The sequence below is a fragment of the Bos javanicus genome, chromosome 24 (genome assembly GCF_032452875.1).
Source record: "Bos javanicus breed banteng chromosome 24, ARS-OSU_banteng_1.0, whole genome shotgun sequence".
Classification (NCBI taxonomy): domain Eukaryota; kingdom Metazoa; phylum Chordata; class Mammalia; order Artiodactyla; family Bovidae; genus Bos; species Bos javanicus.
This window is the reverse complement of record NC_083891.1, coordinates 50,485,528-50,507,748: the sequence shown is the minus strand read 5'-3', so window position 1 is coordinate 50,507,748 and position 22,221 is coordinate 50,485,528. Positions and strand designations below refer to the sequence as shown.

General features: G+C 39.7%; 1 protein-coding gene across 3 annotated transcripts in view; it reads right to left on the bottom strand.

Moving 5' to 3' along the window:
• The window catches only part of SMAD4 (SMAD family member 4), a 57,205-nt gene extending 35,431 nt beyond the window's left edge, over positions 1 to 21,774 (bottom strand). For 2 of the 3 annotated variants that reach the window (XR_009733323.1, XM_061400224.1), the window contains exons 1-4: positions 21,682 to 21,774; positions 1,699 to 2,077; positions 656 to 830; positions 196 to 225 (exon numbers count right to left, since the gene is read on the bottom strand). Coding sequence is in view for 2 of the 3 variants with exons in the window: in XM_061400224.1 (XP_061256208.1) it covers positions 196 to 225; positions 656 to 830; positions 1,699 to 1,947 (454 nt within the window). In the remaining variant the exon portion in view is untranslated. Of the gene's footprint in view, positions 1 to 195; positions 226 to 655; positions 831 to 1,698; positions 2,078 to 21,370; positions 21,462 to 21,681 lie in introns of those variants that run through there. The other variant, XM_061400225.1, reaches the window with a different exon arrangement.
• Positions 21,775 to 22,221: the final 447 nt, after the last annotated feature.

The window sequence follows — 22,221 nt, the reverse complement described above, 5'->3', positions numbered from 1 at the left end:
AGAGTCAACAGCCTACTAAATCCAGTTTTAAATCCTGATGCATGCCCCCCACCCCTGCAAAATGTACATTTTCAAAGCAGTAAGTACTTTTCTTGTAAATGTTACCAGCACTCACCCATACAGACTAGTTCTAGGTCAATAAAAATTAAAGGGGATGGAATAAAAGAAGAAAGTTAAAAGAAAGGGATTACCTACCATTACTCTGCAGTGTTAATCCTGAGAGATCTTAAATTTTTAAAGGGGGAAAAAAATAAAATATTAATCATTATCATGAAAATAATTTCCATCATATTTAAAATTACAGAATATAAATTTAAGCCAGGGATTCAAAACTTCCATGAACCATTTCAATTCAAGCATAGTAATATAAATGCTATCTAACAATGCAAAAGTGCTTTCCATCTTATTTTTCAAGAACAGTGTTCTAAGCAGGCAAAATACCAAGTATGTACACTTAGTTTTAGTAGTCAAAATATAAGCTTGCTCAGAATTCAAATTTAAATAAACATATTTCATTAAAAATGTCTGACTTTTAACATTAGTTGAAATCCTGGGCTATCTCCAAATTTACAATTTAACTTAGAAAAATTAAAACACTATTGATATCTTTTCCCTTTATTTTATGCTTCTAAGCATAAAAGTCAAGTTTACTTACCAATTCCAGGTGATACAACTCGTTCATAGTGATATGGATTCACACAGACACTATCACATTTTAAGTCAAATGCATACTGACAATATTTAACATGTTTTAGTTCATTTTTGTGAAGGTCAGGCCACCTCCAGAGACGGGCATAGATCACATGAGGAAATCCCTTGCGACCAGCCACCTAAGAAAAGTAAACAACCATTTAATGAGCATCACACATTATGCAAGTCACTTGATACATTCTCATTTAATCCTTGCAATACTACAAAGTCAGTACTATAATTCCTATTTCTTAAACGAGAAAACTAAAGTTCAAAATAACTTAATTGGACAAGGTCACAAAGTAGTAAACTTAAGCATGATTTCAAGGCTTAGGCTCAGGTTTTAAAAATAAACAAAAAAGTATGCATTTAATGAAGAAACAATACCCAAAATCTAGCAATAAAAAATTTTAAACATAACAATATGTTTTCTATGTGTTTCTTTAAAAATATCAAACACATGAAATTATGTAATTCTACATGAAAAATCTGATCCCTGAAAACAAAAGGTAAAGACTTGTAAATTTAAGTTAACTCCATAAGTTTTCAAAATATTGTTGAATTCTTCTGGATTGTTTTTCACATAAAAGTACCAGACATACAATATCAGATTTCTAAATTACAAAAAAAAAAAAAAAGCTGAGTTGTACATATAATACCAAAAAAGAAAAAAAAGGCTACAAGGAGGAATACCAAAGGGCTAAAGATGTAGGTTTTCTTCTGATCTTTATTTTCCAAATTTTCTATACTGAACATTTTTTTTAGTCAAAACATTTAAAAAAATTTTTAAGCTATACCTCTATTGTAAAGAAGATACATTCTTCCATTTATTTCCACATAGTGTATCAGTACAGGATCCTGTATTGATAATATCTGTGCTATAGGATGTACTACAGTATCTAAAGAGACGCAGCAAGCATCAAATTTCCGTAGTAACTTGAGAGGAAACAAGAATCTGTAGAAACCTGCCACTACAGAGTACAGAAGAGACCCTGGAACAAGACTAACCTGAAGCCTTCCATCCAATGTTCTCTGTATGGTAACACACTTGCTAGGGTGAGCTCCATTTGTAGTTATAGCTGTTATTAAAGAATCCAATTCATCTTTTTTCTCCTTCAGCTTTTTAACTAAACTTTCAATTGCTCTTTTGGCGAATGTTTCACTCTCTCCACCTTGTCTATGGCACATCAAACTATGTACAATGCTCAGACAGGCATCATTACTTGTTGGTGTATTCGTAATAGACATATTGTCCATTTGTTAAAGTTATTTCTTTTAAATCAAATATGTCTCCAATTTCCGGAGCAATTTTGATCTTTCGGAGGCAGCGAAAAACAACAGTTAACGTTGCAAGGAAAATTGTTAGACATGTAGTATTCAGGATAATCTAAAAAAAAAAAAAAAGAGAGAGAGACAGGTATCAGAACACATTTCATAAAGCAGATTCAATTACTTTGGAAAAGATGGAATTGCTTCAGTTGAGTCAAAGACTCAATGCACATAATTAAACGTGGTGCTTAGAGTTTTAAATGACTTAATTAAAATGTTGCCATTTTTGACATTCCCAAAATATTAAAGTTAGACCTTATTATTATAGAGGCATGTTCAATCAAGTCTTGTTGACTGTACTAGTCACCCTAAAGTAAAATCTTAACAGAACTTTCAAAATGGATTACTTCTGAAGAGCAGCACTTTAAAACATTCTTGATTAACAACTAGCTAAAGCTAAAAGTCAACCACTAATACACATGAAAAATTCGCCATCACCTGGCACCAAACGCTGTTTATCCATCAGCAACAGCCATCTTTGTTATGAGCCCACCGACAACAAAGAGATGAATAATTTTTAAATGGGCAAAGGATTCTAATACTCATTTCTCCAAAGAAGAATGGCCAATAAGCACATGAAAGATACTCAATATCATTCATCATTACTGAACTGCAAATCAAAACTACAAAGAGATACCACTTAACATTCATTAGGCTGGATAACTCTAAAGAATAGACAAAAAGCATTCATGAGAAAATGGAACCCTCATACACTGCCCGTGGGATTGCAAAATGGTACAGCCACCTTGGAAAAGGACTCTTACCATTCCTCAAAATGTTAAACACAAAGTTACCATATAATCCAGCAATCATACCCTCAGCAATTCCATCCAAAATTACCAAAAACCTATGTCCACACAAAAATATGTACATAAATGTTCATAGCAGTATCATTTCTAATAGCCAAAACAACTCAAATGCCCATCAACTGATGAATGTATAAATACATACAATGTAATATTATCTAGTCATAAAAAAAGAATGAAGTACTGGTACATGCTTCAACATGGATGAACCTGGAAAACATGCTAAGCGAAAGTCACAGAAGGCCACTTGCTATATAACCCCATTTATATGAAACATCCAGAACAGGCAAAGCACCAAAAAAAAAAAAAAAAAGTGGATTAGTGGTTGCCAAAGGTTTAGGGGGGGAGAGTGAGGAGTGATTGCTAATATGTATGGAGCTTCCTTTGTGTCAGTCGCTCAGCCCTGACTCTTTTCGACTCCATGAACTATATAGCATGCCAGGCTCCTCTGTCCATGGAATTCTCCAGCAAGAATACTGGAGTGAGTAACCATGTCCTTCTCCAGATCTTCCGAACCCAGGGATCGAACCCACATCTCCGGTGTCTCCTACACTGCAGGCAGATTCTTTACCACTGAGCCACTAGTCTTTTAGGAGTAATGAAAATGTTCTAAAATTGATACTTGTGGTGGCTGCATAACTCTGTCACTACAGGGAAAACCATCAAATCATACACCTTAAAAGGGAGACTTTTATAGTATGTGAATTAACACATCAACAAAGTTATTATTAAAAGAGACACCACTAAACTCCTCAGAAGATTTTACCCATAAAAGCAACAAGGTAAATTCCTTTCAAAAGAAATTAAAATATAGGAAATTAATATTCATTAAAAATCCATTCAACATCTATAACACAAACTAACTCATCTAACCTCAAAATCTCACGTGAAATAAGAAAAGGCCATCAGCCTAAGAACAAAGGCAACGAAGCAGGAGCAGAGGCTGTTCTCATGCCGGGTTGTTCTGCACGCGTTTGCTAATGTTGCTGTGTCCCATGCTTGTTTTACTTTTATTTTCTTTGGCTGTTTACTTGAATTTTAAAAACTCATTCTCCACTACCAAATTAATAAAACTAACTCATCAGTCTGCCAAAATCGATTCCTCTTCTGACAACCTTTACTTGCACAGCTTGCTGATGTGCTCAGTCGTGGCCGACTCTGCGATCCCCTGGACTGTAGCCTGCCAGGTTCCTCTGTCCGTGCAATTTTCCAGGCAAGAATACGGGAGTGGGCTGCCATTTCCTTCTCCATGTACAGCTTGACCACCACTCAATTACCCAGCTCTGGAAAGCCTGGTAAATCATCTGTGACCTATCTGTCTGTGACCTCCCCTACATTCTCTCATAAAGTTACATGATTCTTTACCTTGGTCATTTCCACCAATTCCTATTCTATCACACACTGATGTAATTCTGGGCTTCCTTTAAATTTATATTACTTGATATTTAATACATACTCCCTCTTTTTGTTATCTATTTTATATAAACACCTAACCCAGGCAAACAGAAACACATTTTTCATGTATCTTTGATTACTAAGCTACTTGCCCACATTCAATAAATACATGCTGAAGGTGTACTTTTCAGATAACCAGAGATTACCTGCCTGGTGGGTTCTGAAGTTGAGAGATATGGATTAGAATCCCAAGTCTTACACTAAACAGTGGGACAGATTAAGTTACTTCAACTCTCTCTCCGAACCTGGATTAAAAGGAGAATATACAGAGCTCAAAGTGGAAAAATCTATATAAAGGTGTCTAGCACGTAACGCTGAGTAAAAAGGAGAACTTTCTGAATACCAAAATGTTTAATTGTTTTAAAGAGATTTTCCTACATTACGCATTTTTCTGCATTTTCTCTTATTAAAATTTGTCCAAGAAAATTTAGTAGGGCAGGAACAGCAGTAAACCACCCATCCAGGACTCATAACACAAAGGCATACAGGAGTCAGGCAAATTATATAAATGAATACAATGTGGCAGGTGTAAAGAAAAGTACTAGGCAAGGTGTCCATCTAAAGTGAGCAGCCGATACTCCCAGCAGAAGTAGCATTTGAGTTGCCACATTTTCAAAGCCCATCTGTATGTCAAAAATAAGTACTGGCAACTTACTTGCAGGGAAAGGGGAGGAAGGAATGAGAAAGAGAAACTACTGTGGATGCCAAACCAAACACACCTTCAACTCAAATCTGTCCCAAGAGAACCATCAGTTTGAAAACTCAGAAAACCAACCTCATAACAATTTTAATTTCTAGACTGAAAGCTCTCAGGGACAGGGAGTAATACTTGTCTTACTAATCATTATGTGCCCACAGGACATATAAGTGCTTCTTCTTATTAAACGAATGCAGTCATGTCCAGGCTATTTCTTTTGCCTAACAGTCCCATATCCAGTCCCACTTTATCTACTCGGTAAATTCCTAGCCACCTTTCAAAGTGCAGTGTAAATGTCTCAATGCCTCCAAGAGTTTCCCCTAACACACTGTCTCCTCTCACCGCAATCCTGAAGGAGAACTACTTCCCTGGTATGTTTACTGTGTGCCCTATCACTTCACACCACTCTCAAAACCACACCCCAATTACAACTCAACACATTATATTGTAGTTATATGATTATGTATTTGCTTCACACCGTGTTGCCAAAGTTTAGAAAATGGCAGTACTTTCTCATCTTAGAAATTCCCAGTACAATGCCCTGTTCCTTTCATATACTAGGTAAATGCTTACAAGCTGACTATAGTTTTTTAATTCAGTATCATTACCTTGCAACAAATTTGGAAGAATGCAAACACTTATGTCGCTGAATTCATTCTGACATTACATCCAAAAGACTTGTTCCACCTTATAATGTAATTAAGGATAAATTAAATTCAGATGACCATCATATCTACTACTGTGGGCAAGAATCCCTTAGAAGAAATGGAATAGCCCTCAGTCAACAAAAGTCCAAAATGCAGTGTGTGCATCTTGTGTGCGATCTCAAAAACGACAGAATGATCTCGATTCATTTCCAAGGCAAACCATTCAACATCACAGTAATCCAAGTCTATGCCTCAATCACTTATGCCAAAGAATCTGAAGTTGAAAGATTCTATGAAGACCTACAAGACATTTCGCAACCAACACCAAAAAAAAGTTGTTCTTTTCATCACACTGGAGTGCAAAAGTAGGAAGTCAAGAGACACCTGGAGTAGCAGGCAAGTTTGGCCTTGGAGTACAGAGTGAAGCAGGGCAAAGGCTAACAGAGCTTTGCCAAGAGAACACACTGGTCATAGCAAACACCCTCTTTCAACAACACAAGAGAAAACTCTACACATGGACATCACCAGATGGTCAATATCAAAATCAGACTGATTATATTCTTTTCAGCCAAAGATGGAGAAGCTCTACACAGTAAGGAAAAAACAAGACCTGGAGTTGACTACAGCTCAGATCATGAGCTCCTTATTGCAAAATTCAGACCTAAACTGAAGAAAGTGGAGAAAACCACTAGGCCATTCAGGTATGATGTAAATCAAATCCCTGATAATTACAGTGGAGGTTGACCAACAGATTCAAGGGATTAGATCCGGTAGACAGAGTGCCTAAAGAACTATGGGTGGAGGTTTGTAACACTGTACAGGAGGTGATGACCAAAACCACCCCAAAGAAAAAGAAATGAAAGAAGGCAAAGTGGTTGTCTGACAAGGCTTTACAAACAGTTGAGAAAAGAACAGAGGTGAAAGGTAGAGGACAAAGGGAAAGATATACCCAACTGATTGCAGAGTTTCAGAGAACAGCAAGGAAAGATCAGAAAGTCTTAAGTGAACAATGCAAAGAAATAGAGGGAAACAATAGAATGGGAAAGACAAGAGATCTCAAGAAAACTGGAGATACCAAGGGAACATTTCATGCAAAGATGGGCACAATAAAGGACAGAAACAGCAAAGACCTAACAAAAGCAGAAGAGATTAAGAAGAGGTAGCAAGAATACACAGAAAAACTATACAAAAAAGATCTTAATGACCCAGATAACCACAATAGTGTGGTCAATCACCTAGAGTCAAACATTCTGGAGTGTGAAGTCAAGTGGGCCCTTCTAAGAAGTATTACTACAAATAAAGCTAGTGCAGGTGATGAAATGGCAGCTGAGCTATTTCAAATTCTAAAAGATGATGCTGTTAAAATGCTACACTCAATATGTCAGCAAATTTGGAAAACTCAGCCTTGGCCACAGGACTGGAAAAGGTCCGTGTTCATTCCAATCCTAAAGAACATTCTAACTATCATACAATTGCACTCATTTCACATGCTATGAAGGTAATTCTCCAAATCCTTTAAGCTAGGCTTCAGCAGCACATGAACTGAGAACTTACAGACGCACAAGCTGGATTTAGAAAAGACAGAGGAACCAGAGATCAAATTGCTAACATCTGTCGGATCATAGAAAGAGGAAGGGAATTCCAGAAAAATATCTACTACTGCTTCATTGACTATGCTGAAGTCTTTGACTATGTGGATCACAACAAACTGTGGAAAAATTCTTAAAGAGGTGAGAATATCACACCACTTTATCTGTCTCCAGAGAAACCTGAATTGAGGTCAAGAAGCAACAATTAGAACTGGACATGGAACAACAGACCAGTTCAAAATTGGGAAAGGAGTACATCAAGGATATACAATGTCACCCTGCTTATTTAACTTATATGCAGAATACATCATGCAAAATGCCGAGGTGGATGAAGCACAAGCTGGAATCAAGACTGCCGGGAGAAATATCAATAACCTCAGATATGCAGATGATACCACTCTAACGGTAGGAAGTGAAGGGGAACTAAAGAGTCCCTTGATGAGAGTGAAAGAGGAGTAAAAAGCTGGCTTAAAATTCAACACTCAAAAACTAAGATCATAGCATCTGGTCCCATCAGTTCAGTTCAGTCGCTCAGTCGTGTCCGACTCTCTGCGACCCCATGAATCGCAGCACGCCAGGCCTCCCTGTCCATCACCAACTCCCGGAGTTCACTGAGATTCACGTCCATCGAGTCAGTGATGCCATCCAGCCATCTCATCCTCTGTCATCCCCTTCTCCTCCTGCTCCCAATCCCTGCCAGCATCAGTCTTTTCCAATGAGTCAACTCTTCCCATGAGGTGGCCTAAGTACTGGAGTTTCAGCTTTAGCATCATTCCTTCCAAAGAACACCCAGGGCTAATCTCCTTTAGAATGGACTGGTTGGATTTCCTTGCAGTCCAAGGGACTCTCAAGAGTCTTCTCCAACAGCAAATAGATGGGGGAAAGTGAAAACAGTGACAGATTTTATTTTCTCAGGCTCCAAAATCACTGTGGACAGTGACTGCAGCCATGAAATTAAAAGATGCATGTTTCTTAGTGGGGGGGTGGGGCGGGGGGTGGTGTTAGCTATGATAAACCTAGACAGTGGATTAAAAAGCAGAGACATCACTTTGCCAAGAAAGGTCTATATAGTCAAAGCTACGGTTTTTCCAGCAGTCATGTACAGATGTGAGAGCTGGACCATAAAGAAGGCTGAGCGCCAAGAATTGATGTTTTTGAACTGTGGTGCTGGAGAAAACACTTGAGAGTCCCTTGGACTGCAAGGAGACCAAACCAGTCAACCCTAAAGGAAATCAAGCCCGAGTAGTCACTGCAAGGACAGATGCTAAAACTGAAGCACTAATAATCTGGCCACCTGATGTGAAGAGCGGACTCACTGGAAAAGACCCTGATGCTGGGAAGATTGAGGGCAGGAGGAGAAGGAACAGAGAATGACATGGTTGGATGGCATGACTGACTCAATGGACATGAATTTGAGCAAATTCAGGGATATAGTGAACAACACGGAAGTGATCAACCTGGTGTGATGCAGTCAACGGGGCAGCAGCGTCAGATACACTGAAAAACAACAACCAAGCACCTGAGTGCAACTATTTCATCACAATCTCACTATCAGATGTAACCACCTCTAAAATTTAAGCTATTTTTGGCCCTAACAGTATCTCAGAAAACGTTTTAATTGCACATTTCTCTGAAAAGTAGTAGAAATATTCCTATGACCACAAGTGTCTGAAACATAATAGGGGCATACAGGTGTTTTCCTAAATTAAACAGTTCTAGATTACAATTTTTTAAAGAGTGATATGGAATGACAGTAGACAAGAGCATTTAAGTGGTATAAACAAATGCACAGATTTTAACCAAAGTTCTAGTAGCATGACTGTAAGTTAACATCTCTCTAAGTTCTCTAGTCTATAAAATGGAAACAGTATCTGCCTTGCCAAGTTTACAGACTGGCTATGGTAATCAAATGCAACAGTGTATACATCAAAGCAACCTGGGGACCATAAATTGGCCAATTCAACAAACACTGTATCCCCTCTGAAGAAAGCACTTACAGATTCAGAAACAAGGAACAGGTAGTCAGAAAACGGTGCTCTAGGGGAACACCCCATTGTTGTAACAATTCATATCACCTCATTAGCTATCCTGAAACAAATTTCCAACCTACTTAGGATTTTTAAAATAAACAATACCCTAATATAAAGGGGGGAAAAGATTAATATATAATGCAGTATATATTTCAGTAAAAATGCTCAAGCATATCAACAAAATTAGAAAGTATAATCAAGAGGTTAGATGCTAGGACATATATGGTAAATCACCATAAATATGACAGCTATGAATTTAGACCTTCCAAGACAGGTATGTTGTTTTGACACAATGGCATTGTAGTCAGTGACACGGATTTTCCAAAATGTTAACTGCTGATAAAGTTCCAACAACTTCAGTTAAGAAACTGAATTAACAGGACTGACATGTATACACTACTTTATATAAAATAGATAACTAGTAAGAACTGACTGTTCAGCACAGGGAACTCTATACAACACTCTGTAATGATCTATATGGGAAAAGAATCTAAAATAGAGTGTACATATGTATAACTGATTCACTTTGCTCTATAGCAGAAACATGACATTGTAAACCAACAATACTCCAATAAAAAGTAAACAAAAACATAGAAACTTAATTCCCCAAAACTGAATATATATTAAGATGGAGCTAGGGTCCAGACTATTTGTTTTCCTTCTGCATGAATATTCTGGGCATTTGAAAGCACTGTGGAAAGCAAAGGATTCTTGACAGTCTCTCCCATGCAGGATGTCATGCTCATTCCCCATGCACCAAAGTTCCTCCCACTAACTTCCACAACATCTCTTAAACAACAGTTGTTGTTGTTCAGTCCTTCAGTCATGTCCAACTCTTTGTGACCCCATGGACTGCAGCACACCAGGCTTCCCTGTCCTTCACCATCTCCCAGAGTTTGCTCAAACTCATGTCCATGGAGTCAGTGATGCCATCCAATGATGTCATCTTCTGTCACCCCCTTCTCCTTCTGCCCTCAATCTTTCTCAACATCAGGGTCTTTTAAAATGAGTCAGCTCTTTGCATCAGGTGGCCAAAGTGTTGGAGTTTCAGCATTTATTCCACTGAGAACCACTGACTGAGACAATCCAAACATATCATTATACTAAGTAACAGATGCCTAAAAGAGGTAGAAATTAAAGTGATCCGGAAATAGGAAAGCATGGAAAATCCACAAGTTAGCTAAGTCTTAGCATGATGTATCAGTCAAGCGAGGCTAGTCTATGTCACAGTGACACAGACTCCCCAAAATCAGCAGCCTAAAACAAAGCTTTGTTTTCTGCATAAACTAAACGTCAATCACAAATATATGCCCAGAATAGCAATGTTCATCTCTCACAGATTAGGCTAAGAAAGCTCCATTTCTACATGTCCTTAAATGACAGGGGGAAAGATCAGTTCAGTTCAGTTCGGTCGCTCAGTTGTGTCCAACTCTTTGCAACCCCATGGAGTGCAGCACGCCAGGCCTCCCTGTCCATCATCAACTCCCGGAGTTTACCCAAACTCATGTCCATTGAGTCGGTGATGCCATCCAACCATCTCATCCTCTGTTGTCCCCCTCTCCTCCCAACTTCAATCTTTCCCAGCATCAGGGTCTTTTTCAATGAGTCGGTTCTTCACGTCAGGTGGCCAAAGTATTGGAGTTTCAGCTTCAGCATCAGTCCTTCCAATGAACATTCAGGACTGATTTCCTTTAGGATGGACTGACTGACTGGATATCCTTGCAGTCCAAGGGACTCTCAAGAGTCTTCTCCAACAACACAGTTCAAAAGCATCAATTCTTCGGCGCTCAGCTTTCTTTATAGTCCAACTCTCACATCCATACATGACTACTGGAAAGACCACAGCCTTGACTAGATGGACCTTTGTTGGCAAAGTAATGTCTCTGCTTTTTAATATGCTGTCTAGGTTGTTCATAACTTTTCCTCCAAGGAGTAAGCGTCTTTTAATTTCAAGGCTGCAGTCACCATCTGCAGTGATTTTTGGAGCCCAAAAGAATAAAGTCAGTCACTGTTTCCCCATCTATTTCCCATGAAGTGATGGGACCAGATGCCATGATCTTTGTTTTCTGAATGTTGAGCTTTAAGCCAACTTTTTCACTCTCCTCTTTCACTTTCATCAAGAGGCTCTTTAGTTCTTCTTCACTTTCTGCCATAAGGGTGGTGTGTCACCTGCATACCTGAGGTTACTGATATTTCTCCCGGCAATCTTGATTCCAGCTTGCACTTCATCCAGCCCAGCGTTTCTCATGATGTACTCTTCATATAAGTTAAATAAGCAGGAGGAAAGATAGTATAACTCATACTCTGGCTTTTATTTATTTTTTTTTTATACTCTGGCTTTTAAAGGCTGACTATTGCTTCTGCTCACACTTGATGGGCAGTCATATGGCCGTGCCAGTGCTTCTCAACCAGAGCAACTCTGTCCTTCTAGGAACATTTGGAAATGTCTAGAGACATTTTTGACTGCCACAACTGGAATGGGGGAGATGGGGGCAGTGGCGGTGGTGGAGGGCAGAGTACTACTGGGTATCTAGTGGGTCGAGACCAGGGCTACTGCTAAACATCGTGCAATGCACAGTACAGCACCCCGTAAGAAAAATTTACCAAGCCCAAAATGTCAATAGGGCTGACAAACCCAGGCTGACAAACCCAGGACCAAGGCTAATTTCAAGGTCGGGGAGGGAGATAAAGAGAAATACAATATTACCAGGCACCAGAAGAGCCATGAGAATATTGATGAAATAGTACTACCAAATGTGAGTAAGAATTTGCCAAGCTGAAGGAAAACCATAGGAAAAAGCAGAGGGACAGGAGTGTAGATGTTTCACCTTGAGCAGGTTTACAGTAGGAAGGGTGGGGGGAGGAGAAACAGCATTGGATCTGCATTAAAGAAAACCTTCGTGGCAGCAAGAAGATAGCTTTGCAAAGAGGAAAAGAAAACCAGTTAGGAGACAGTGATGAGTGGGCCTAGACTAGGGGCATGGGCAATGAAAACCAACAGGACACTTCTAGGCAGAACAAACGAGAATTTTTGTAGTCAACTGCATACAAGGAGTGAAAAGAAAACAGTCAAAAGATGGCCCATTTCCTAGATAGGTTTACTGAAAGATGAATAAAAGATTTGAAAGTGGTTAAGTAACAAAATCAGCTTTAAATATGCTGTATTAACAGCCCATTAAAGATGTTAAGCCTATGTGAAAGTCTCTAACACACAGATATTAGATAGAGTCACTGTAATAGAAAAACAATCCCATTGCAAAGGGGTAATTAATGGGAAGCAGGAAGTCAGCAAATGGGACAGAGGTATGTTCTTACATCTACCTATTTTCTGTTTTGTCCGTAGCCTTGCTATTAAACATAAGGTGCCACCTGAAGTTGACCATAGATCTAGAAGCAACTCCATGAAGTATAAACCCACAATAATTAAAATACTCAGTAAAATTAAACAGGCTGAGTGCTGCCTGGAGAGGCTCTCATGGAGATTCATGAACTGTGATTAATGAATGCTGCCATTTTTTAATTTCTCAGAAGTCTGTTTACTTTTGGATGATTACATTTGTAAAACAAACACAGAGGCATATTTTCTAGAAGTTATACATATCTTAGTCAAGGATCAAGTATGGGAATATTTGAGAAACTGCTTAAGTTTAACAAGAAAAAAAAAACAGCCTAGCCTGGTGAAGTATCATTAGAAAGAATTCTAAACAAGCGTGCACCAGGGGTGGAGCGGGAGAGGGCGCAAGCTTAATTCAATTACCTGAAGACCCAAGTTACCTGAAGCACAAGTTACAGCCTAGACTGAGCCTCATCAAAATGAGGGCAGCTGGAGGAAAACCTCCAAGAGTACAAGGACTTATATGCACAGTATTAATTGGCTCAGAAGGTAAAGAATCTGCCCGCAATGCAGGAGACCCAGGTTCAATCCCTGCATCCGGAAGATCCCCTGGAAAAGGGCATGACAACCCACTCCATTCTTGCCTGGAAAATCCCATGGACAGAGGAACCTGGCAGGCTACAGTCCATGGGTCACCAAGTGTTGGACACAACTGAGTGACTAACACTTTTCAATGATTATAAAGATTTAAGATAAGAATAATACAAAGAAACAAAAAGAACATTTTTGTGATAACTTTTAAGATGAACTACAAGGGACAAATTTTAAAATGTTTGCTGTTCACCCTCTGGGCTTAGGTTTAAATGTCATACTGGTATACCAATTTCCTAAATAATTTAATAATTAATAATCTTATTGTAAAATCAAGTTTTCTGAATGAATATATTAAAGGTTGCTAAAAGAAGTATCAATAAAGTCCTCTAGTTGACATGTTTTTTGTCTGCCAGCATATATTTTCCTTTCTGTAATAGTACTCTGATTTCCCAAGGAGAATCTACCTGGGAAGGTAGGATAATCCCACTTGTGCCTAACCATAGTCACCTCCATGGCATATCAGCTGTTTCAAAAATGGGAGAGGACCCAAGTCAGGCTAACGACAGCTCTAGGACTTCTGTTGGAACTACAGAAAAAATTTAAAAAGGCCTTTCTTTGCTGGACCTGAACTTGAAGCTGGGAGTAGTCAGTCTGGAGCCTGCCTGCCTGCTAAGTCACTGCAGTTGTGTCTGACTCTCTGAAACCACAAGGACTGTAACCCACCAGGCTCCTCTGTCCTTGGGATTCTCCAGGCAAGAATACTGGAGTGGGTTTCCATTTCCTACTCCAGGGGATCTTCTTGATCCAGGGATCAAACCCACTTTTCTTATGTCTCCTGCACTGGCTGATGGATTCCTTACCACTAGCACCACCTGGGACCCTACCTGAGACTTAAACTAACCGAAAGGGAAGCACAACCAGAAGACAGAATCCTGATGACACTGGCTCCTTGTGATCCCAGATCCAGCACTCTGAGCCCAACTCTGATTCAGACCAAATCAATGAATTCCCTTTTCACTTGACTGCAACATATTTCCCAAATTAACTGAACAAAAATTGACTTGAGGACCTACTGTATAGCACAGAAAACTATACTCAATATTTTATGATAATTTATAAGTAAAAAAGACCTGAAAAAAAATATATGTATCTGAATCACTGCACTGTCCACTTGAAACTAACACGATATTGTAAATCAACTCTATGCTTCAATTTTTTTTTAAACTGAGTTAATAACATTCTCAGAGATAAGAGTAATATAATACAAACCACATATATCAACAATAATAACCAATAATTTTGTCAGTAACACAGATAACGAGTTACTTTAAAATAGCAGTTGCCAAACTGGTCTCCAGTCCACTTACTTACATGCTTAATTATTGAGAATTCCAAACAACCTTTGTTTACATGAGTTACACCTATTAATATTTACCATATCACAAATTAAAAATGTTTACTCTATCCAATTAACTTAATAAACCCATTACATATTAATATAAATGTTATGAAAAATAAGTATTTTCTTAAACAAAAAAGTCAATATTCAGAATGACATCATTTTTGTTTTGGCAAATTTCTTTAATGTCTAGCTTAAGAGAAGACAGCTGGATTCTCATAAGTGCTGCTGCATTCAATCTATTGTGATGTTTAATGTTTATGAAGAAAATACACCTTACACAGATAAGTAAGTAATTGGAAAAGACAGGAATATTTTAATGGCCCTTTTATATAATGATGGCTGTTCATCTTTTATTCAACGCAAAATGCAACAAATGGCAATTCCTAAAAGTTAGTTGCAATGTGGAATCTGAAACTATCAGTGAATTTCTTGGCTCTGTTACACAAAAATCCACTGGTCCATATTACCCTTTGAATGGCTCTCCTACCCACACATGATTTGTAACATCATGCATTGGTCATCCAGAAAATACTGGTTCAATGAGTTATACAGACCTTCCCAGGGTTGACACATTTCTTATAGAATATATTTTTTTTTAATCACATTCTTAAATATCACCACCAATCTCATCAGAAAAATCTTTTAAGTATGGGGAAGCTGGCAAGCCCACGGTGACAGGTACACATTTTCCAGAAATCTAATTTTCACTTAAAAGACTAGATTCTTATCACTGGTAGCAACCAGTTATTATCCTTGAATGGCAGGCTCATTTCACTCACTTTCAAGGAAAATGCCTGCCAAATATCCAAGTCTAAGTACTGACAGTTTATTATCTTTTTAAGTAAAAATAAAAGTGGTGTTCCATTTAAAAAGTGGCGAGTGGTTTTCCTAGAGATGAACTTTGTACATAGATGTGCAGAAAAACTTTATGCACACCTCAATTTTTTAAATATTTATTTATTGTTGTTGTTTAGTGGCTAAATTATGTCCGACTGTTTGCGACCCCATGGACTGTAGCCCCACCAGGCTCCTGTGTCCGTGGGATTTCTCCAACAAGAATACTGGAGTGGGTTGCCATTTCCTTCTGGGGATCTTGCCCACCCAGGGATTGAATTCTATAGTCTCCTACATTGGAAGGCGGATTCTTTATCACTGACCCACCAAGGAAGCTCAATTTATTAACTTATTTAACATTTATGTGGCTGTGTTGGGTCTTAGTTGCGTCATGCAGGATCTGCTGCAGTGAACAGACTTGTGGTGCGTGGGCTCAGCAGCCACAGCAGGTGGGTTTTACTTGCTCTGTGCACAGCACGCAGCACGGTGGATTTTAGTTTCCTCTCCAGGGAATCGAACCCGTGTCCCCTGCAGTGCAAGGCAGATTTTTAACCACTGGACCACCAGGGAAGTCTCCACACATTTATTTAATCATACTGAAAAGACATGCACTCCACGGTAGAGATTTTAAAAATTAAAACATTTTACTGCTTTACCAAGGAAATTTTTAAGTGAAATTGGCATTTTTTTTTCAAATGCTTAACATGTGTTTGGTACCACTGCCTTGATTCAAACTAAGGTGCCAGAAGTTTACCCACCACTGCTTCCTCATGATCAGTGCAAATGCCAACACAGCAACAGTGCACATAATGTCTGTTTTATTATAAGAATGATTTTGGTTTCATGAGCCCCTAGAAGGGACATGGAGATCCCCGGGAGTCTGTCAATCACACTTTGGAAAACACTGTTTTAAAAGATTGTAAAGTAGGGTGGATTTTAATAACTGGAAACTGAAAAATACATTTCATAAAACCTCATAATTGAAGACTATCAAGTCATCAAGCTTATTCTTTCAAACAGGGGCTATATCAGAATTCCCGCAGGTCACACCAGCCCTACTAAATCTATACTGAGTGGGGCCCTAACTTTAAAAGCACCCAGAGTCTGAGGTGCTATCAATTTCACAAAGCACTGATGTCGTCTGTACTAGTCTACATGCTTCACTTTACAAATTACCAGAAAGACAATGGAACAAACTGCAATGTCACGGATATATGAAACTAGTAAAAAGACTAATTACATAGAAATTGTGCCATTTTTCTTATTATTAGCCAGCTGCTTGATTTCAACATCTGTACACATAAAATTCTTCCTTCATCTAGTTTTGGTAGACCTGTATGACATAGATGCACTGAGTGTTACTTTAAACAATAATTCCTCTTTATCTCATCACAGTAAGCACTACTTTCAGTTGTCCTCTCATCAGATGATTCAGTTATTACAATGACTGGCCACCTACTGATATCGGATGCTCCAGAATTCACTAGTGAATACCATAGATAAACAACCTTAACCCAGTCTTACATTGAGAAATACATTTTGAAAAATGTAAAAGATCTGAATTACACACATTCATCTACATTAAGATTTAAAAAAATTATACCTTACTCATACCAAAGACAAATATTCAGCAGAAGTCCTTTTTTTTTTTTTTAACATCATAAAGAAGATTGGGGTTTGATGAATTTTAAGTAAATTACTCCAGTGCATCAAGGACTGCAAAATAAAGCTTATACTGCATCAAAACAGATGAAGCAACGAAGATAAGCATACTAACATATCCAAACACTTTAAAATCAAGAGGTTCTTTTATTTTTTTTTTAAACAATATAGACTCCCATGCCTCCTCCACTCCATTCTCATCCTGAATCCGTGTGTTTGGGGGATGGGACGTACAGCAGGGACAGAGAATATCCTGTTTTATTTTTTTAAATAGCTCGTCCAGATGCAACTACTGGCAAACCAGCACTTGTGAACTACTTCAGGTAATGTAAATGGAGAACTGATCATGCTCTCCTGGATGATCTCTAAAAAACTGCTAATGGGGCTTCCCTGATGGCCCAGTAGTTAAATAAGAATCCGCCTTGCAATGCAGGGAACACTGGTTTGACCCCTGATCCAGGAAGATCCCACAAGCTGCAGGGCAACTAAGCCCATGTGCCGCTGCTACTGAAGCCCAGGCCTAGAGCCTAAGCTCAGCCACAAGAGGAGCCCCGGCCACGAGAAGCCCTTGCACTACAACCAGAGAAGGCCTGGGCCCCGCAACAAAGACCCAGCGCAGCCAAAACTAAATAATTCATTTTTTTAAAAGAAGAACTCACTAGTTGGGCTTGTTGAACAACCGTCTCATAGTGTGTAAGTTAACCTCTGACAGTAAAATCTAAATCAATGCAACTCCCTTCTCAGGAACCAATGAAGTGACCAGTTAATTGTTGCCTACAAAATACAATGGTTTCCAAGCAGATCAACCCCCTATGAAGACCAAATTCCCACTGGGAGTTTAGATGCAAAGTTCAGCACCTAACCCAAGTCATTAGTCTTTAAAAGGAGCCCAAGTAAGCATTTTAGAATATGTTAAAATATCAACTTCCTATTTAGGATAGCAATGATAAACCAACTTCTCAGCAGGGGAAATACAGCTTCCTAAAACTTGCTACCAGACAAATCAAATGAATTGAAAAATGAAGAAAGGTTCAAACAGAAGACAGAGGGACAGACTTGGAAGCAAAAGAAATATGGCAATACCTTCAAGGAACCATGTGAATGTGTATATCCCTGTATTAAAGAATGTAAAGCTGACACAGTGAAACAGTTAAAAAATTTAAAAAAGAAGTCAGAGGACCCTGTAGCTCAACCATTTTGGAACTCTGATCTGGCTGCAACCCAAGCCAACTGAGTCACAATTTCTGGAAGTGCGATCCAGCCATCAGTATTTTGCAAAACTCCCCAAGAGACATCAAAACACAACCAAGGTTGAGAATCACTGCCTTAAACCTTAAGAGTAAAAAACAACAACAACAACAAAAAGATGAACGCCACACAGTAACAAGTTTTCCAAAATGCAAACAATTCTCATTTAAAATGTAAATAATGAAGTATAGACTTTAAATTTAAAGGTATTTAGAATTATCACCAACTTTAAATTAAGATGTAAAAACAGACTCTTTACAGTATGTAGTAGCTATCTGACCTATAATTCACAATAGTAAATAATCAAAACTTAAGTTTTAAGATTCTAATGAGCTACCATCTCAGTTCTACATAGGTAAGTGCTACCCTAGTTTTTATCCACTCTCACGGTTAAAACAAATTTTCCTGGATGCCAAGTACACCATGTAATAGTGTCAAGGTGACACAACCTAAAATACTTTGTTCCTGAGAAGCTGGAATTCAGCCACATTTCCTATCACCAAAATTACACATTTTAGGATGAGGGGGAAAAAATCCAAAAACTCTAAATATGACTCATTACTAAGCATATGTTTTGGCATATTATCTGTGCTAACAGTACTGAAAGTTGCTCAAATGAATAATATCTAGACATATTTGTCAACTGCTTGAATTTCTCTTTTCTTTTTTGATGTTTTTTTAATTTCTCTTTTTAAAACAATTAAATCTTCATCAACTGTGGAGCAAATAATCCAAAATTTAATAATTTAACAAAATGGTATTAAATTCTGGTTTAGGTTTATCTAACTCCTTTAACTTTGGTGTAGAAAACAATGAAATCAATTGAAACCATTTCCATCAGATTAGTTTTACACATAATAGTCACTTTTAATCATCACTAAAGCAAAACAAAAATTTCTGCCTAACTACACAATCTTGTAGGGTACAAAAATAAAGGAAATCCAAACATGTACAAAGAGCACTGAAATGACTAACATGTTCACTGAATGAAAAAAACTGGGGGAAAAAAAAGAAAGAAGCATAAGCTAGAGGGGGACACAACAGAACTAAGTTTACACATAAGAAAAATAATGTATGTTCTCACCAAAATGGACAAAATTTTAGATGAAACTAAATATGCGTTTTACATATAATGAGGCAGATCCTGTAGGGTTAACTGCCCTAGTAGAGGCTTCAGCAATTCAGGGCTCAATTAGAACAGTGTCTAAGGATGTTACTATAACACCAGCTCAATCAGAAAAAAAAACAACTTTCAAGCCAGAGAGCTGGAGTGTGACTGGACAGCATAAATTAGTTTAACACTTGGGCAAGGGGTGGGGGGTGGAGGGGAGGATCTGAAGGGGAATGCAGAAAAATAAATTAACACACAAATAGTGAAACAGCTCAACTAAAATGTAGCTTAAGAAAGTGAAGCACAGGTTTTTATAAGCAAATAAGACTTGCTGCTTCCCAGTATAAGCAGAATTGCTTCGAACAGCAAAGCCATCGAAAAAGGTCAATGATGCACGTAAAACTTATTTCAAAAAACTTCACAGTGACTTTCTCAGCACAGGTTTTCATTAAATCTGAAACCGCCTTGCAGTTTTTTCTAAGCTTAAGATATACAACCAAGGAACTTAACTAAACAAAGAAGTTTCTACACAGGCATTTAATTAAAAAATAAAGATGCAATATCTCTTTAAAGCAAGTTCCCCCCAAACCTGGAAAGCAAGAAAAAGCCACTTCTATTAACAGATTCACAAAATGTTATATCAATTTTCTCTATAAGGGGTTTTAGTTTTAACTCCAACAACTTAAACCTACATAATTCATCACCACCCTTAGACCTAAACAGACTCCAAATTTTAAACACCTGGCCTACCTTTATTATATTTGTACTGTAACAAACCCAAAGTAAAACTGTAAAATTAAGGAAGAAACATTAATTTAAAAAATCATACTTTAAGATGATAATGGTATCAATCATTTACAACTTGAAATGTCAAATACTACTCATATCCGAACTTTCCAAAAGAGAAAATAAATCCTTTAGCAGAGAAAGAAAAGCTGCACACTAGCACTCCCCAAGCTGAAATAAATTTGGTCTAAGCACAACACAGCAAAGACAACGTGTGAAAACTGCAATAAAAATTACTGAAATGCAATTGACTAAATCTAGTAAAGTTCGTAAAGGTATTTATTTCTGTATTTTCTATTAGGACTAAATAGTTTCTACCAGAAAAAAAGTACTGAACCTTCTTTTTAAGCACTCTGAAACTGAAAGAATGCTAAGTCTTGCAAAAGTCAAAGGTTGTTAAAATCAGCCAAGACAACGTGCTTTTAGAAAGTCAATTCAGACTAATTAAAATGACTCCCCATTATATTTACTATTCCTAAATAAACTAGCAGTTTCACCTTTAAACTACAGCCTAAAAACTAAAGGCATCAAGAAACTAAATTCAAAATAAACTATTTGGAAACAGGCACATATACTTATTTTCAAAAATTTTACTACGGTTTTCTAGGGGGAAATATTAATAATCATCAATTTTCAGTAGAGTTTTATTTTTTTAAACCTCTCTATATTGCACCCCCCCCCCCCAAAAAAAAAATCTTTCAAGTTAACGAAACACACCCACTTCTTCGAAAATCTCAAACTCAGCTTGAGAAATCACAAGAGCAGTTTGGGGCTTGAGATGGAGCCACCGCCCTACACAGCCTACACCGATTTCACGCTCGGTACTTGCAGTCGGAGCAATAAAATAAGTTGGCTCTTATTTTTCATTACGAGTGCGGGGCGGGGGGGTGGAAGCGGGCTGGTCAGTTAGGTGCTAATAATGTTTCCTGCACGCCGCCATCACCCACGGTACTCAAAAAAGTACAGTCAACAAACCAAAGCCAGAAACACGAACTGGAGTGACACAACCAGGAAGAGAAAATAAGGGACAAAGAAAAAAAAAACAACTGCTGGAGAAAAGAAATGAAGAGAGACCATTCACAACTTTCATTCAGACCGAAGGCAGCCCGCTCCCGCCGGGGCCGACACGCTCCGCCGTGAGGGACGGGGGAACTACCTCAGAACAACAAAGAGCGGCGACGGCCGCGGCAGCACGCCCAGCGCGGGCTCCACTCGGTTCCGCCGCGGACCCCGCGGGCAGCTCGGGGCCGCAGGACCGACTCCGGAGCCCGAGAGATGCGAGGCGCCGCGGCCCGGCTCGGCCCGGCCCGGCCCGTCAGGCGGCCGCGCCGGCTCTCCGGGCCGGGCCCGCCGGCTTCCCGCGCGCGCTCCCCGCCGCCGCCGGGAGCCCGCCCCGGGGCGGGGAAGCCGCGGGCGGGGGCGCGCGGGCCCAGCCCGGGAGAAGGGGAGGGGGACATGGCGCGTTACCTGGGCCCGGGCGACGGCGAGGGGCTTCCGCTCTCCCGCCGCGGCTCGTCCCTCCGCCCGGCGGGCTCCGGCGCGCTCCTCGCCCCGCGCCCCGAGGCGTCCGGGCCAGGCCGCCCGCTCCTCGGCGCCGCGCCCCTGCCCGCGCGGGCCGGGCCGCCTCCGAGCTCCCGGGCCGCCCCGCGGCAGGGCCGGGGCAGGGGGATTGCCCCTCTCTCGGGGCGCCCGGCTCCCCTCACCCGCTCCCGCCCCTTTGGGCGGCCGCGGAGCCGAGGGGAGGGCGGGAAGGGAGCCTCCGGAGGACAGCGGGCGCCTACGAACGCGGGCTCCGCCACTCGAGCCGCTCCGTTACCGCGGCGGTGGCGGCGGCGACGACGACCAGGGCCGTGTTGTTGCTGCCAACTTGTCGGGAGGACACTGAGCATGCGCGCGCGGAGACCACATCCGGGTAATTTCAGGGTTTGGCCCTCTTCTCCCCCCGCTCCCCGCCTCCCCGCGCTGCTTTCCTTTCTCTTCGCTGCCCCCGCCCCGCACCCCCCGCCG